General features: G+C 41.8%; 1 protein-coding gene across 1 annotated transcript in view; it reads right to left on the bottom strand.

Moving 5' to 3' along the window:
- The window catches only part of LOC122105758, a 175,663-nt gene that overhangs the window by 114,101 nt on the left and 43,831 nt on the right, over positions 1–17,731 (bottom strand). The window contains exons 23-40 of the mRNA XM_042677043.1: positions 16,502–16,551; positions 15,937–16,104; positions 14,564–14,716; positions 14,022–14,222; positions 13,005–13,159; positions 11,246–11,414; positions 10,880–10,976; positions 9,847–9,959; positions 8,538–8,663; positions 7,376–7,504; positions 7,022–7,132; positions 6,694–6,756; positions 3,897–4,031; positions 3,335–3,422; positions 2,141–2,279; positions 672–805; positions 511–545; positions 304–420 (exon numbers count right to left, since the gene is read on the bottom strand). Of these exons, the coding sequence (XP_042532977.1) occupies positions 304–420; positions 511–545; positions 672–805; positions 2,141–2,279; positions 3,335–3,422; positions 3,897–4,031; positions 6,694–6,756; positions 7,022–7,132; positions 7,376–7,504; positions 8,538–8,663; positions 9,847–9,959; positions 10,880–10,976; positions 11,246–11,414; positions 13,005–13,159; positions 14,022–14,222; positions 14,564–14,716; positions 15,937–16,104; positions 16,502–16,551 (2,183 nt within the window). The remainder of the gene's footprint in view (positions 1–303; positions 421–510; positions 546–671; positions 806–2,140; positions 2,280–3,334; positions 3,423–3,896; positions 4,032–6,693; positions 6,757–7,021; positions 7,133–7,375; positions 7,505–8,537; positions 8,664–9,846; positions 9,960–10,879; positions 10,977–11,245; positions 11,415–13,004; positions 13,160–14,021; positions 14,223–14,563; positions 14,717–15,936; positions 16,105–16,501; positions 16,552–17,731) is intronic.

The following is a 17,731-nucleotide window of genomic DNA, read 5'->3' as shown; positions in this document are numbered from 1 at the left end:
ATCAATCACACACAACTAAACTAAAGATAGATAGGTATGACACTTCTTAAGTGGACATTATTAATAGCTCAAGGCTCACCAAAGCTCTGTCTACAAAAGGAAAAACTTCCCCATAATGGATTCTTGGAGAATGCGGGAGATGATTTCTTCTAAAGGAAGGAATCATCCTTTCAATACTGAGGACTATGATTCCTGAGATGAGGCTAGAGGACTTGGAGGATGTCCCCAGAGAATACACACTGCATGAGCTGCCCCTGGAGGCTCATGTGCCACAAAGCAGGGAGAGGAGAGCAGACGTCCTACCCTGGTCCCGATGGTGTTGTGGTTCCTGGAGAAGGGGTAGAAGGCCCCCAGCTGCATCCAGCGAGCACACATCTCATGCTCCGCATCTTGAAAGAACCCACAGATGTCTGCCCCTGTCTGAAACAAGACACAACACAACGAGCCTCCTGCACAGTTCTCAGAGATGTGCCATCTCCATGTCCATCAAGAGGAGCCAAGGTCACTTACATAGGATATGCCAAAGAGGCTGAACTCCATCATGCCTGCAAGGAGAAGCACAGCTGGGTCAGGCCAGGCTCTCCTGACCTGCCTCCTCCTCCTCCTCCCTCACCAGGCTCCTAACCCCTGCCCTGGGGGAGGGGCAGAGCCCTGGGAGCAAAGCCACACACCAATGATAGATTTCTTCAGCTGGTCCCAGGCAGCGGTGTTGTCTCCCAGCCAGTGTCCTGCCCAGCGTCCAGAAGAAGGGAATGTGGAGCGGGTGATGACGATGCCTCTCTGCCCTGTCACCTCCTGCACGGCCCTGGTTGGAGGAAGCAGGCGGAGAACTGAGGCCGGGGCAGGTCTCGGAAGGCTCTAGAGCACCTGCCATCCTCCTTCCTCACTACTGACTAGGAACTCTATCTTTATTCTCTTTCCAACAAAAGCAACTCAACAGAGAAGGGCAGACATTACTCTGAAGGTACCAAATTAAAAAAGAAAAAAAAATAGTGTTCCTAACAATGCCCACCTTGTTCCAATAGAGGCAGTAGTTCACGACTATGTGTTCCCTAGTTTGAACCTCTTTCCCCATTTGAAAACACACAGCCTGCCAGGTGGCTCATGCCTGTAGTCCTAGCTATCTAGGAGGCTAAGATCTGAGGATTGTGATTCAAAGCCAGCCCAGGCAGGAAAGTCCATGAGACTCTTATCTCCACTAACTACCAGAAAACTAGAAGTGGTACTGTGACTCATAGTGCTAGCCTTGAGCAAAAGAGCTGAGGGATGGTACTAAGGCCCTGAGTTCAAGCCCTAAGACTGAAAAATAAAAATAAAAACAAGAGAAAACACAGCCTAAGGACATGAACCTTCAAATGACAATCTAACAACAGGATCCTCAGGAAAGACTGTTGGTATAGAAAGCAATTAGTAACTAAATAGCCAGAGCATCCATTTATTAAAAAAAAAAAAAGACTGCAATACAGTATAGCCCAAAAACACATACATGACTCTCTGAAGTCAGACCACCATGTCTTCTACATAACTGCCCACTGACACTTACATATGTACTTTTCTAGCTGTGTAATGAAACTCTTTAATCAGGCCTGACAGGTCAGTGAATTCATTTTGGTGGAGGAGTCAAGAATTCTTTCTCATGTGAGGCTTCAGTAGAGGCCCCCCTCCCTGGCCACCAGGAACTGCCCAGGCATTCCACCAGTCAAAGTCATAGAAGATCAGTTTCCTCTTCAGATTGAACTTAGGGTAATTTTTTTATTGTTTTTATTGTTCACTGAGCTCACAAAGTACAACTACCCTATCTCAAACTAAGAATAATTGACTAGCCAACAAGAGAGAAAAAAAACCAATAGAGAGGATTGACTACTGGAATAATGAAGAGAGTGAGCAACCCATCAGATACCTTCACATGTAATGAAATGATAGTAATTGATATCTATCTGTAAAAATAATGACATAAATAAAGATCTAACTTCTGTTATCACTATGCATGTGTGTTGGGACCATGCCTTCACTTTGTTGTTCCAAATATAATCACACGAACCTCAGAGTACTTACTAAATAAACAAAAATGACTACACTGATGTCTTCCGAGTGCATTGCTAGGCACCTGGTGATGTCGGGTAGAGAAGACACAACTCACTCGTAGGTGGGTCTGGTCTGGGACCAGCCATACAGGCTGTGGACGTCGTAGTGCCGCACCCGCGAGCCGTCTGGGAGGATCTGCTCGCTCTCCATGCACAGGGTCTTGCTGCTCAGGCCTCTGTCCCTGCCATCCACGTCTGAAGAGAAAATTGAAGGATGTGCAAAAACAGCCCTGATAGGCGGGGTCCCTGGCCTCTCTGTATAAGATTGAACGCTGGATCTTAGGCTTCATCTCTGAATGGGCGGCACTGTCTCACCTGGCTCGTAAGTGTCTGAGCTGCATTAGTGCCTGCACATGCTTTCCTCACCAACACAACTGGAGAAACCAGATGTCAGAAATGACCCACAGTTTTCAGGCAGACCCTGATCTAAGCCTCTCATACATCAATTACCTCATTTAATTCTTACAATAATTGTACAAAGTATAAAGAGTTGTCTGTGTCTTTCAGATCTAGATGATATTTGGAAATAAAACAAAATCAATGGAAGGTCATATCACTTTAAAAAAGCACAAAAAGGACTTGTGCTGGGCTCTGGTGGCTCATGACTGTAATCCCAGCTACTCAGGAGGCTGAAATCTGAGTGTCAGCAATCAAAGCTAGCCTGGGCAGGAAAGTCTGTGAGACTCTTATCTCCAGTTAACCTCCAGAAAACTAGAATTGGCACCGTGGCTCAAAGTGGGAGAGTGCTAGCCTTGAGCAAAAAAAGCTCAGCAACAGCACCCAGGCCCTGAGTTCAAGCCCCATAACTGATCAAACAAAGGACTTTTGATGTCAATGAGCCCAAGCAGCACATATATATATATATATACATATATATGTATATATATATATATATGTATATATATATATATATTAATTCCAGTCATTGAGCTTCATTATTCTAATTGGGATTAAATGACATTCCTGACAATAAGTTATCATAAACTTGAAGAATTAAGAAATCTAGCTGTGAAAATCATTTGGTAATATTAAACTACTAAAGGACCTCAGGCCAAATTTCAGAAATTCTCTCCTAAACTGCATACTTCCTAAAATACTTGATTAAAAATACTTGATGTGCTAGTGTCTCTGGCCCTGAGTAAGCCCCAGCACCATGAGGACCAGCCTTCAGCAGTCAGGGCTGCTGAATTCTGGCAGTTATCTTCCTTCTAGCCCTGTCTTGGTAGATTAAGGAGGCCCTCGGTCCTTACGTGGCATGTATGGAGGGTGGTTCAGTGCTGTATCCCTGCAGCCAGGAGCAACTGCCCCATTCACGAAGCTCGAAGGTTCATTCATATCCTAGAAATGTCACACACACATATGGTGTATGGTAAAGACAATAACACTGTATCAATTCAATGATAAACAGAGCAATGGATAAATTATTCACCACTCATGCTTCCTGTGGATGCCACCCAGGGAGAATCACCACCAAGGTGACACTTAGCAGGAAATAGCAAGTGAACCCCATAGGATGACTGTGTGGTGAGTTAAAAATATTCTCCCGAAGGCCAAGCAAAGTTCTAAGCAAAGACTAATGACCACCCAACAGATTGCACAGCACAGATCTCAGGCCTGGCACGAAGTATGGAGATATGACCAGGCACACTGCTGGTGGGAAAATGTATGGTCTGAGATACCTAATGTTTTAATGGAAGAGTATTTAAGCTTCTTTACTAAAGTCATCTTGCTTATAGTGATCTCTATGCTACCACAAGTTAAGGTTCACACAACAGCTAACCATGTGTACCCAGACAAGCACCCTGCACTCACAATCCACATGCCATCAAACTTCAAGCTCTTCTCTGGACTCTGTGGATTGGTATAGAGCTCTTCCATTTCCCTCTTCCACCACAGGACAGTTGAGTTCCGGAAAAAGTCTGGGAAGGCCACATAAGCTCTGTATTGCTATGAAAATAAAACACAATTCATTTGTTCCAGACCAGTACACCAGACAATAAACAGGAGAATACTAAGCACATTAACTCATGCAAATACTTGTACAGCACTGAAGAAGAGTCTTTTCTTTCCCATGCTTAAATTTTAATGGTAAAACCTATGCACTGAACTCACACTTTCTAGAACTTAAAAATTGACCCTTAATTGTCCTGCCACTTCCTAAGTACTTCACATAGACAAAGATGAAGCAGGAGAGATACTGCACCTTCCAGCACCAGACATCGGATCCACAGTACAACAAACCTCTGTCATAGGCTGACGTTAGCACTGCACAGCTAGAGGCTCAATAATGGTCTAGCTCACACCACATTTTTATCTATGGACTCCATGGGTCTACATTTCAAAACCCTTCAAAAATTCCAGTTGTATCTAAGGAGGAAATGGAAAGCTTCTCTTCTCCTCATCTTCCCTCAAATAGTAAAAGCAGTGTTTACATCTTAACATCAAAGTGATCTAAGGCCTCACCTCTTCACTATACAGAAAGATTTTGGGGAATAATTACTTATTTGTATTGTGGGGGGGGGGGGGGTGTGGGTGAGTGGGTGGGTGGGTGTACTTATTGAACTTAAACTCAGAGCCTTGAGCTCTTGCTTAGCATTTTTATCATGACTAGAGCCATGTCTCCTTTTCCAGTTATTTGCTAGATGACTGAAGATTATTAAAGTCTGTTGGATTTGTCTGCTACAGCTGGATCTGAACATCGGTTCTCAAATCTCTAACTCCAGAATTGGCTATCAGCAATTGGCATATATTCTTATGCTTTAATCTTCATCTCCCTTCTAGGCTGAGCTTAGAACCTGACAACTAATCATTAAATGAGAATAAACATTAATTATATACTCAAAATCATCTTGCCAATAATAACTATGAAATGTCCAGGTATGTATTCATGCCATTACACAAGAGCAAATGTACAAAACTCTTTCTCCTCCTCCATGGTTCTTCCTATAGAATATGATGGCCCTTGATGAATACTCTTCTCTGTGAATCACTGTGTGAAGAATCATTTGTGAAGCATCAGCAAGCTAAAGGATACTTGTGGTGAGGGCTGATACTATCTCAGAGAGAACACGTGGTCTTGGAAAATCACAGTTCTTAGACAAACAAAACCAGCTTATGCCACCTTGCTGTCCAAAAGGCAGCTTCTTCAATACTTCAAACCATGGCAGGTATCCTGGGAAATAGGCCTTTGTTTCATTTCCCAGCTTTGCTCTCAAGGTAACAAAAACAACACATTCTCTAATAGAAATCCTGTCTAGACCGAACAATTGTTGAAGAAGACAAAAGAGTAAGGCACGGTACATGCTCTCCAGAAGAATTCCCAATAGAATATTTGATAGCAAATAAGAACAGACTGCTGTCAGTTTATTGTGTCCTCTTCTGAGCCAAATGATGAGGCCTAAGGTATTCTGGCCCTTTAGGAATGACATGTTTTTTTCATGCAACCAATCCTTAGTTGTATAGGAGGGAAAATGAGTTCTAAAATCTTGGGCTACCTGGATCCATGAAAGACATTTTTCTTTTTTCTTTTTTTTTCGATCATGGGACTTGAACTCTGGGCCTCAGTGCTGTCCCTCAGCTCTTCAGCTCAAGTTGACCTACAGAGCCACTTCCAGTTTTCCGGTGGTTTTTATTGAAGATAAAAGTCTCACAGACTTTTCTGTCTGGGCTGGCTTGGAACCACAATCCTGAGATCTCAGCTTCCTGAGTAGCTAGGATTACAGGCATGAGCCACCAGCGCTGGGCACAAATTTTTTAATATAAGACATAAGACTAATTGAAAGTAGGGGGCAGAATTTATAATTATGAAGATGAAAATATCTGTCCAAAATTTAATAAATATAGATTTTTAAAAAAAAAAACAATAACCAAACCAGGTTAGACACGTCTTTTAAAATTGTTTCCAAGGCAACCACAAGAGCTGTACTTAATAAGAGAAAAAAAAAGGCTTCTTGAAGGTATCATGCAGCGCAAAATCAATGGCCTTTGAAATCTGCCAACCTTGGATCTGAAATCACTGTTGTACTGCTGACACAGTGGACAAGTCATTGAAGTCTCCTGAGCCTTATCCCAAGGACAAGAATACTCATATCTCAGTTGCAAGCAAAGCATTACTGCATGTAGAGTCATCAGCACAGAGACTGACTTACAAGATGTTTTTCCTTCATGACTTCCCTCACCATGCCATGTCAGGAATTTTAGCCATGGCTGTTCCTTCTTTGTAACCATAACCACTCAAAATTCGCACACACACACACACACACACAATGGCTCACACCTGTAATCCTAGCTACTCAGGAGGCTGAGATCTGAGAATCATGGTTTGAGGCCAGCCCAGGCAGGAAAGTACCCATGAGGCTTTTCTCTCCAATTAACCACACGAAGTAGGGCTATGTCTCAAAGTGCTGGAGTGCTAGCCTGAGAAAAAGAGCTCAGGAACAGTGTCTAGTCCCTGAGTTCAATACCCACAACCAAATATATGTATGTATATATATATATACATACATATATATGTATATATATATGTATATGTATATTTTGTGTGTGTGTATATATATATATATATATATATATATATATATACACAAAACAAACAAAATAAAATCCTTACCTCCACTTGACTGTCCCAGTCCAGAGAGCTGTTAACCACAATGTTAGGAAAATCAGGCCAGACCTAAGCAGAAAAAATGTTCAATATCAACAGTAGTATTTTCTCACATATACCTATGAAATCATTAACTGTGCTCTTTAGAGAAATATACATGGTTTATTATATAGGGCGAATCCCACAAAGCCCTTAAATATATGAATAAAATTTGATTGAAACATGGAAATTATTGACATTGCGACTCCAAATGAGAAAAGACAAAAATCGGCATGAACAAATGTATCAACTGTGCAACCACCCCAAGTTAAGGATGAGTGGTTTACCACTGTACCTTGCCCCAGACAATTTCTCCATCATTGGGAAACTTGATGAAGACATCATCCTCCACACCACGAGTGAAGGCAGGATAGGGCTCTGTCTCATTGCCAGAAATGGCTGGGTCCTGAAACCAAAGCACAAATCAGACAGAAAGACACATGCAGAGAATGGCCAGGGACACAACACAGCTCTTCCAAAAACATCTTCCTTACATTATACTTGAACTTTAAGTGTCTGAGATGCTGCTAAATGCCTTTTCCATCGAACTTCAACCTTTCCTTGTGTACCATGGAAGGAAACACAGTGCGGGCCTTCCCCACCCATTCCCCTTCATCCTCCCAGACCACAGATTCCCACGAGCTCTGACCAGAATGAGGATGACCCGCATGCCAGCGGCCTTCATGCGGTTGATCAGGGCTGGCAACCCAGAGAACTTGGGGCTGAGGGTGAAGTCCAGCTGCCGCTCCATGTAGTCAATGTCCGAGTACTGCACGTCCTGGGGAGGACACAGGGGGCTGAGTGATAGCTGGGGCCTCAAGGCCAGGTTCCCAGGAGAACCACTCTCCACCCCCCGTGCCTCCTTCTGACTCAGCTCCCAGCTCTGTCATTTCTCAGTTATAGATACGGGTGAATATATATATATATATATATATATATATATATATATATATATATATATATTTGTTCAACTTTTCACTCATAAAATATAAAGAAAAATATCTAAGTCAGGAAAAAAAAATGGAAGATAAGACTTAGAGGGTGGGGTATTAGGAAGATCAATACAAACACTGGGTGAGAAAGTGCTTTGTAAACTGCTAAAATAAGGAGTAAGTCTCCATACCTCCACCACAAAGCCACCCTTGGATTCAATGGTTCATGTTAAGAGAAAAGAACTGTTCCCTCCCCAGGTATAGTAGATACAAAGTCTACTACAAAGCAAGGAAACACAAACACTTATAGTACTAACACAGGTAGTAATCAGACACAGCTTCCTAGTTACAGAGGATATGTATAGGATGGTATAGGATGGCTGTGTACTGTTTGGTTACTATTAAAGACAGTTGAATAAAAACTGGAATGAAGCAAACAATTAAAGTTCCTGTGGGGGCAGATCAGACCATACAGTACCTACAGAAGCTGACCTGGGGACCGACCCATACCGATAATGGGCTAAGAGAATCTTGGGTCGTGTTACTCCAAAAAATCTAATGGAAGAACTGTTTTATTTTCATGGGAACATGGCTTTATTCACTAAATGTCTTCAAGTTATGTAACTTGAACATTGGGATGTACTATACAGCATCACATTCCTTATAACCAGCTCATTCTTCTCACAGTGAATCTTTGATCTCCCAGCGTTTGGAGGAGGCATCACCCCATCTGGATCTCTGTGATAATAATATCATTTGAAAAAACACTTTGTATGCCTACAGAACCTCACAAAACTCCAACAACCACATTGAGATTCAGAAACAACAGTGCTCCCTGTGAGAATACAGAGTATGGTGTACACCATGGCCTATACATACATAGGGGATCTGTGCGGCCACCATCTCATCATACAAACTGGAGATCTCAGCATCATTCTCGTATCCATAGCGACACAGCTGGAACCCCAGGGACCAGTAAGGCACCATGACAGGCCGGCCAATGACCTAGGAAATAGGCATTAAATAAAGGCAAATGCTAGTCATTTAAACAAGAAGCCACACTGAAGTTATCTATAAAGTAAGAAAAATCTTGTCCCAATGTTCCAAGCCAGAAATCCAATGAATTCCAGCCACAAATGGAGATACCAGATGAAGAACTAACAGATCGTCTTGTGGAAACCCTCCTATTAGACTCGAGTTCATTCTTTAGGAATTCTGGGGAAATACCTTTTTTCTCTTCATTCTTAGATGTAGTCTCTCTTACCAGTGAGAAGCTGAGAATTTAGGATCACACACACACACACACACACATATACATATACACGCACACACACATACACACACACACACACTCCACAACTTAGCAGCTGTGTGCCCTTGGGAACTTCAGGAATCTCTTTGCGTTTTCCCCTGTAAATTGGAGATAATCTTAGTGTCTGTCTCATAGTGTTTTAATGAGGTCTAAATGCATTACTATTCCCAAAGTGCTCTGACATGGATTAACAAATGCAGTAATAGTACAAATGTATTTCTGCCATAACCAGGACCCATAGTACTGTTTTACCTCTAACTCAGCAACTGTTATTTCCACTACGACCAACTCTGTCACTACCACAACTTAACAGTCAACAACTATGCCATCACCTTAACTCTCACAGCCATCATTAAGAAAACAGACACATAACCATCAACATTCTCAAAACTATTGCTATAGAATACATCATCACCAATATCAATGCCATTTTGATCGCCACCCTCATGATCACCACACCCACAATCAGTTCTACCACCATGACATCCACCAACACAATTAGTAATCAATATCATCATCACCACCCATACAGCTACTATGACAACCATTAACACCATAATGACCACTTCCGCCATCACCACAATCACCACCATCACGATCACCATCAGCACCAGCACTAGCAACATCACCACCATTACCTCTACAACCACTTCCACCATCACTACCTTGACTGATTCTACTTCCCTACCATTGATGGTTAAGCTACCAATTTAATGAATTTTGGAATTTATGTGTTTTCTTTAATTTTATAATACACCTGTCTTTTAAAATGTCCAATAATTCTCATTGTCACATGAGAAGTATAGAGATGAATGTGGGAATCAAATCCCAGTATTGCTGCATAAGCACTTGACAGACAAGGGAATTTACACGTACCTCAGTGTACTGCTGAGTGACAAGCTCTGGAGTTGGCCCCAAGAACACATAAAAGTCCAGGACTCCTCCTGTGGTTCGGTATGTCAGGGCCGGCATGGGCTGGAAAGTCACATCTGAAAATAGAGGGAAAGGTGAACTGAGTTGCCTGCAAAGCTTCAGCATGGGAAGAGAGCAGCCCTGAGAATTCTGCCTTCTCTCCTCCATTGTACGCTATTAAGACATGATTTTCTCTACTCAACTCACATGGACTGGAAGAAATTAAGGGAAAGGGTCTAATCCATGAACACTTTGATTTGCTTTAGTTTCTTACCATGTTTTATAAATCTGCTCCATGAAATTCTCATTGTTGGTTACTAAAATAATAGCTTAATGGGCTAGCATGTAACTCAGTGGCAAAGTGCTTGCAAGGAAGGAAGGAAGGAAGGAAGGAAGGAAGGGAGGGAGGGAGGGAGGGAGGGAGGGAGGGAAGGAAGGAAGGAAGGAAGGAAGGAAGGAAGGAAGGAAGGAAGGAAGGAAGGAAGGAAGGAAGGAAGGAAGGAAGGAAGGAAGGAAGGAAGGAGAAAGAGAGGAAGAAAGAAACAAAGAAAGAAAGAGGCTAAAACAATAGCTTAAACCTCACAAAACTTGAATGATGGTGCCCATGAAGACTTGACCCAGTTTTCTCAAAGAATAATACCATATTTAAATATTATAAATTGTTAAACTTGGGAAACTTCCACTGACAAACTGCTATTTTAGCCTCTGTATTGTCCAATCATTTTCTAGACAACTTTTCTTCACATATTGATGGCTCAAGTAAGTTTTATCACCCACAAGTAATAGAACCCAGCTTGGTTTTCCTATCCCTTAAGAGATAAAACTATTATACTTGTGCTAATCTTTAAATCACATTTGTATAGAATAAAATAAACAGAAGAAAGAGCACAAAACACTGCTACAATAACATTCCTATATGAGCAGCATGGTCACGGACATCTAATGTACCTCAAGAATAATTAATATAAACACAGAGGGCGCACAAGCATCCGCCTACCCATGGCGTTGCTGTTGAGCAGGAGCACTCCGTGGGCACTGCCGTCCTCCTCCAGACCCATGTAGTACGGGTGGACGCCATAGGAATTCTTCTTGTACTGAGAGTCATGGGGACAAGTGGGTAGAGTGAGAAGGCATTGCATCTGAGAAGGAAAGTCAACTAAAACTCACGGGCCTACATTCTCCTGCAACTAACTTCAACACATGAGATCAAAGGAGCTGGAGGAATGGTCACAGGACAGAAGCAGAAGGGGATGATTCACTGCAGTCAGGGAAGAGGAAGCACAGAGGCACCCATAGGGCTTCACAGACATGCAGAGTGGGTGCAGAAAAGGGAGTGTAGACTCTGCCAATGCTCTGTCCTTACCCCCGGGGGCTCATCTCTGGAGAACATGCCCCACGTGTGCCAGTTCAAGTCTCTCCTATAGGCCGTGTGCTCCGTTTCCCCAAAGCCATAGATGTACTGGGACGGGAGGCGGGTGGAGATGCGGATGAACATGTCATTGAAGGTGAAGCCCAGGACCTGAGAGTCCCAGCTGCAAGGCAAAGGTCAAGGTGGACAAGGAAGTGAGCTCCCCTGGACTTCCTTCCGGCAGCTGCTCTTCCAGCACAGCTGAACCTGTGCTCTCCCCCACCTCACAGAACACACTCACGTCCAAAAAAGCACACAGTCCATTTAGACAAAACAAGCATGGAGACTCTTGCTAATAGCTCAGTGGTCACCTTTCATTATTCTTGTTACCTCCATCACTGCCTCATTTTTCTCCACCGCTGACACAGCATCACACCCTGCCTCCTGCTCTTGTTCCTGATGGCGCACTGCCTGCACACATCTACAAGGAAGGTTTCACACACACCACACATCTTCACGTGCCTCTATTTACTGTCTCATTAGTGTGTCACAGAAACACCTCATGACACCTTCACAGCTCTGCCTCTTCCAAATCCACCTCCCACCCCAGCTGTCCTCCCACCTTCTCCTCACACACCACAGGGGAATGTCTGGCATCCCTGGGTATGTGAAGATCCTTCCTGTCATGGCCTAGGTACTTGCTGTTCTACCACAAAGGTTCTTTCCTTTCCCCCGGAGCTTCAAGTGGTGACTTCTTCTCCCCATCCAGCTCCTAGGTCAGTTCTCTCATCCTCATGTAACTTGAGCCCTAACAATAAAGATTCCTCCAGAAAATTGCATGTGTGAGTGAGGAAGGGCAAGTCCCAGGTGCCCTAAGAACAGAAGAAAGGCTATCTAGGGAAGCATTCTTTGTGCATATAGAAAGACTATCTATCTCTGGAAGCATTCTTTGTGGATATTGTGTGATATTTTTTGTAACTTGTGACATTACTATGACAATAGTCAAGATAGATTAGAATTTCATTCTCCGAATTTGGTCAAAATTAAAAATATCTTCATTTTCCAAACCTTTCCATACTATAAAATTTTGTGTTAATGAGAATGTTCATTCAGAACAAGAGCCAGGTCTTATGGTTGAGAGAATGATTTAGACCACAACAACAAAAGCAACAAGATCTAATAACTTTTTTGGGGGGAGAGGGGTCCGGTCGTGGGGCCTGAACTCTGCCCTCAGCTCTTCAGCTCAAGGCTAATGCTCTACCACTTGAGCCACAGTGCCACTTCCAGCTTTTTTCTTTTTGCTTATGTGGTGCTGAGAAATCGAACCCAGGGCCTCATGCATTGCAAGGCAAGCGCTCTACCACTGAGCCATCTTCCCAGCCCCAACATCTAATAACTTTTGATAAACCTGAACTGGAACTGTTCTGCATGGTTTTCACTGTTTCAACTTCCAAATTATGTTACAATGTAAACTAACTTTTCATTCATCAATGGATATGCCATGTTGTATATAACCACAGTACCTTAAAGCGCACCCTATACACAGAAAACATCCAATAAACAATTGTTGAAGGAGTTTTCAGATACAACTACTGATTCAGTAGTTGTCTCATGGAGCAAAATTGCCTACAAGAACAGACCTTAACAGAACCTTGATAGTCTTGGGTCTAGAATGCACAGTGAGAACCTCTCAGACAGAGCATCTCCAACCATGGAGGCCCTGGCAGAGATGTCCATGTAACCTCCAGTCCCCAATCCAACCAGGGCCACTTACATGACAGTGCCTGTACTCTTGCGGCGAATTTCAATCCCAAATGGATTCTCCTTAATGAGAACCTCATAGAGTCGGGCCTCAGAAGAGCTGGATGGAGTGCTGGGGATGTTCAGAGGGACTGGGACTTCATATCGCTTGTTGTTGGGATCAAAAATCTACACCAAAATTAATGGATTTAGGTGAGTGGATAGGATGTATACAATTTGTTGTTTTGCTATACAAAGAGTTGTTACAAATAAACATTTCTGTTATAGTACTAAAACTATTATTTACATTTAGTATCTGCTAGCTTCTGTGTTGGATCAAAAGTGCTAAGAAGAAGATACAAAACATAATATTCCATCTTAGTAGTGAAACTATTGTAAGATAGTCTACTCCTATCCTTAGATGTAATTAAGTTATAGAAACAAGGAAACCATTGTACATTGGTGGTCATTTCCTATATGTATTATATATTATATATATTCAGTGTCTTAAACTACATTCATCTTCTAATATTGTCTAACCCAAACCATTTCCCTTACTTCAGATAATTTCAGCAATTTCCACACAGATACACATTAGATATATGTAATTATTCTTGAAACTGTGTCCTCCCTCGTCTGTTACATAGCATCAGTTACCAAGTCTTGCTGTCATCTCTCCTGCCATTCTTGAACTATCTGTTTCTCTTCTTTCTTGGACCTAGTACCACCTCAATCTCTCAACCATCCAGCCTGAGAGTCTCTTACCTTATCTCTCCATTTCTTATTATTTTTTATTGTAAAAATACTGTACAAAGGGGTTACATTTACATGGGCAAGATAATGAGTACATTTCTTACATTCCCATTGTAGCCACAGTAATCACCTCAAGACTTGTAATAAGAAACTCTCACTGGCCTATCAAGGATTTCTCACTTTTAGATTAAGATTATGATCTGGTCTATTGAAAAATGGAACTCTACAAAGTGAAAGTATTTTGGTTCCGTAATCCTGATTAGCAAAGAGTAATTGAACTATCATGCCTTGTGTTTACCTTGAACTGCAGCATTTCATTCTTGTGGTAGGTCACGAGCAGGCGCAGGGGGCTCACAGGTGTGGAGGGGAAGGCAGTGACATAAGGAGAAGACTTCAAGGAGATGTCAGCTGTGGCCCCATGGGAGTTATACTGCACATTGCTGACTGAATACAGATCGTTCACAAAGTAGCAGTGTGGGACCCCAGGGATACTGGATGCCTGAGAAGGAAAGTCAATAGTGTGCATCAGCATGTGGGCCTGGAGGTATCAAGTAGCAAGGGCTAGGAAAGGCCATCCCATCATTCCTGGACCATTGGATAGTGCTAAGAATTTAAATTTCTATAACAAGAAAATACTTATTAAAATGTCACACTCTTTTCTCTTCCTGTCTTCACATCTGGATGAGGTGTCTTGGGGAGCCCTTTCCTCACATGGATTCTAAGTGGATACTGAGGTACTGGTGTTTGCTCATGCATTACAGGTGAGGTGCAGAGCTCATGCATTACAGATGAGGTTCAGAGCTTTTGGGGAAGTTACAGTGCAGTTTTCAGTGCAGTTACCTCCCAGACGCAGCCTCGGGCCATGCAGTTGGCCTCAGTAGCTCCATGTTGATCGGGATAACAGTCTATTTTCTCCTGGTCCCTTATGCCCATGTCCCACTGCACCGTGTATGCTTCTCCCAGGACTAGATGGATTCCTGTGATCACAGCAACCTATGGGAATGCACATGGAAATAAGTCCACTGGACAGAGGCCTTCCGTAAACTGAGTAGTGTCTGTCAGACAGATCTAAGCTTGAGTCCTGAATCTTTAAAATGAGACCAGATTCCCACTGATGCAAGAGACATATTCCCAGACATTACAGAAGGAGATGTATTACCCAGGTTGGTGATGGTTCACTGACAAGATGTAGTATCAGTACTCAACTATCAGTACTCAAATATCAATACTCAAGTATCAGAACCTTGTAAATTACATTGTGGAAAGAATTAGGTCAAATAATATCCCTTCTGGTTGTTTCTCTAAACACTCTCCCCATTCTGTTTTGTTTTTTGTTGTTGTTGTTGTTTTGCTTTCTTTTGTTGCTATTTTCAGAAAGTCTCTGTTACTCTTTCAAAATCAATCTGTTTTTCTTCTCCACTTCCAAATCTGTGTAACTAAAGTGTTTAGCTACTAAAAAGAACTGAATAATAAGCACATATGGCCTTGGTTCTCATTCCTTTCTCTTCCCAAATTTTCATCTGTAATCTTGCACAAAGTTTTGATTCTTTGGCTCCTGGATGTAACACTGGGAAAATGGTGAGCTGGAATTCTCAGTCTGCCTTTCATTTCTAACATTACACCCTCTTTGCTATGCCAAAACCCTCTGCCTAAAACGGGAATCCATTTTTCAGTTGAATCTCAACCATCAATGAATTATTCAATGCCTATTGTTATATAGTTGACTATTCTTTAAAATAACACTGTCTATGGTTAGCAAACTAAGTATCCTGGAGCCATACTGTCATATTGACAGGACTGTCATCTTCTCCCAGTGAAAATCATCCTGCACTTCCTGCCGGTCTCCACCCACCTCTCCACACCCAACACAGCCTGGGTAATCAGACCTTCCCAGGATCCCCTGAGGAATCCTGGCTCTGTTCTTCCACCCATAGAACTACTTCATCGGAAATGAGGAAAACAGAGAGAACAGGAGAACACAGAGGGGCAGAGAAGGAAGTGAGCATGAAGTTCTCTTGACTTTCCCTCTGTTCTCCCAGCCGCACCCCAGGTCTTCAGGCCCAGACCAGCTCCTCAGTTTCACCTTCCTGCCCAGCACACAGGCCTTATCACTTGCCTCATACAGGACTCTGGTTCTCCCTGAAAACCTAGAATTTGGCAGAACCTGATGCTAAAAAATTTCTTGAAAGACCACTTCAGCTTAATGCTCTTACCCTCAGGTTAGCATCATAAGTGACGTTGGGAGACATTGGAGTTAAGACACCATGCTGTTTCACTGTGACGCTGCTCAGTACCTGAGTCCCAAGAATTTTAATCTCTTGAAATGCTAAGTTATTGGGATCTTTGTAGGTTGCTTTGGAAATAGTCACATCCAGGTGGGTCTGCAAAACAGTGAAGCATAATTAGGCACGAAGTTGGATCTCCAGTATTCAGATTCTCTTGTCTCTCCAAAGCTCCAACAGAGACCACATGCTCCTCAGACTCTGATGCCCATGAGCTCTCTACCTATGTGTGTTCAGCAAACTTATTTTAATAATGCTCTTTAGATAATAAATAAATATATGCACAGACATTTTAGGAAACCATACTGAACACACTATTATTTTGATCTATTACCTATTGTCTCTTTTAGATAACACAGACAATGCAATTATTGAAAATTAAATCATAAGTGGAAAAATGCCTACCTATAGTCATTTAGACAAATGAAATTAGAAACGTATTTATAAATATGTGCTAAATTCTAACACCTAAGATTCATGAAAATGTACAACTCACCCGATTGGCCCAAAACTCACATAAAACATACACATCATTGGCAACAGTATCTGAAAGTAATAGAAAGACAAATCAGACTGGTCTGCCAACACAGCTTTTCCTAAAAGTTGACTCTTGAAGTCTACAGTAGTAAAATTTCCTTCTTTTTTTGTGATGAAATATATTCCATTTCATCTATATACCTCAACTTCTTTACTCATTCATCTATAAGTATAGTAATGGTTATATCCATACTTTTTTTATAATAAATAATGCTACAAAGAACACAAAACTATAGATATCTCCATGCCATGCACTTTGCATTCTTTTAGATACAAGCCCTCAGATTGCTGGATCATATCATATTTTTGTTTTTTGTTTTGAAAACTTTTTGTATAGTTTTCCACAGTGGAAATGTCATTTTACCTTCTCATCAATAGTATGTCAGGGTTCATTCTATTTTCTCCACATCCTCTCTCACAATTCTTATCTTTTATCTTTTTCATATTGGCTATCCTAACAGTGCTGGGATAGGTCATTGTGAGTTTATATTTGCATTTCTCTTCTGATTGGTCTTAATCAGCATCTTCCCTATACCTTTTGGGCAACTGTATGTCTTCCTTGAAAAGACATCTGTTCAAATACATTGTCCATTTTCCAAACCTCTATCTATTGACTTGTAAAAATTCCTTCTATTTTTATATTTACTGCTATTTTTATTGTTATTGTAAAGGTGATGTACAAAGGGGTTCCAATTATGTAAGTTAGATAAAGAGTACATTTCTTCTTGAACAATGTCAACCCAATGTCAACCTGTCTCTCTCCCAGTTTTTCTCTCCCATCCCCACAGACAAGTTGTATAGTTCTCATGTTCAATATAGTGTCCTAGCGTCTCATGAGTATCAGCTGCTACATTTGTTCTCCCTTTGTCCCTCCATTTCTATTCCCCCTCTTACCCTCCCAAAGACTGATTGAACAAATAAGACAAAAAGAAAAGAAAACAAAAGCAGCAACAAGGAAAAAACTCACTTTCATTTTCTGGAGTTCATTTCAATAAATATTATTTTATATGATCAGATGCACATAGCTATTGTGCCTTTGTGATCCTCTCCTAATGGACGTTCCTCAAACGACTCCACATAGAGCTCCCCTATGACCCAGCAATCCCACTTTTGGGCATTTACTCAAACAATCACAAACAAGGCCATACTAAGATTACCAGTACAACTATGTTTATTGCAGCATTATTTA

Source organism: Dipodomys spectabilis, unplaced genomic scaffold (genome assembly GCF_019054845.1).
Source record: "Dipodomys spectabilis isolate Male_0828 unplaced genomic scaffold, ASM1905484v1 ptg000034l, whole genome shotgun sequence".
Taxonomy (NCBI): Eukaryota; Metazoa; Chordata; class Mammalia; order Rodentia; family Heteromyidae; genus Dipodomys; species Dipodomys spectabilis.
The sequence above is the reverse complement of the archived record's forward strand: the minus strand, read 5'-3'. Positions and strand labels throughout refer to the sequence as shown.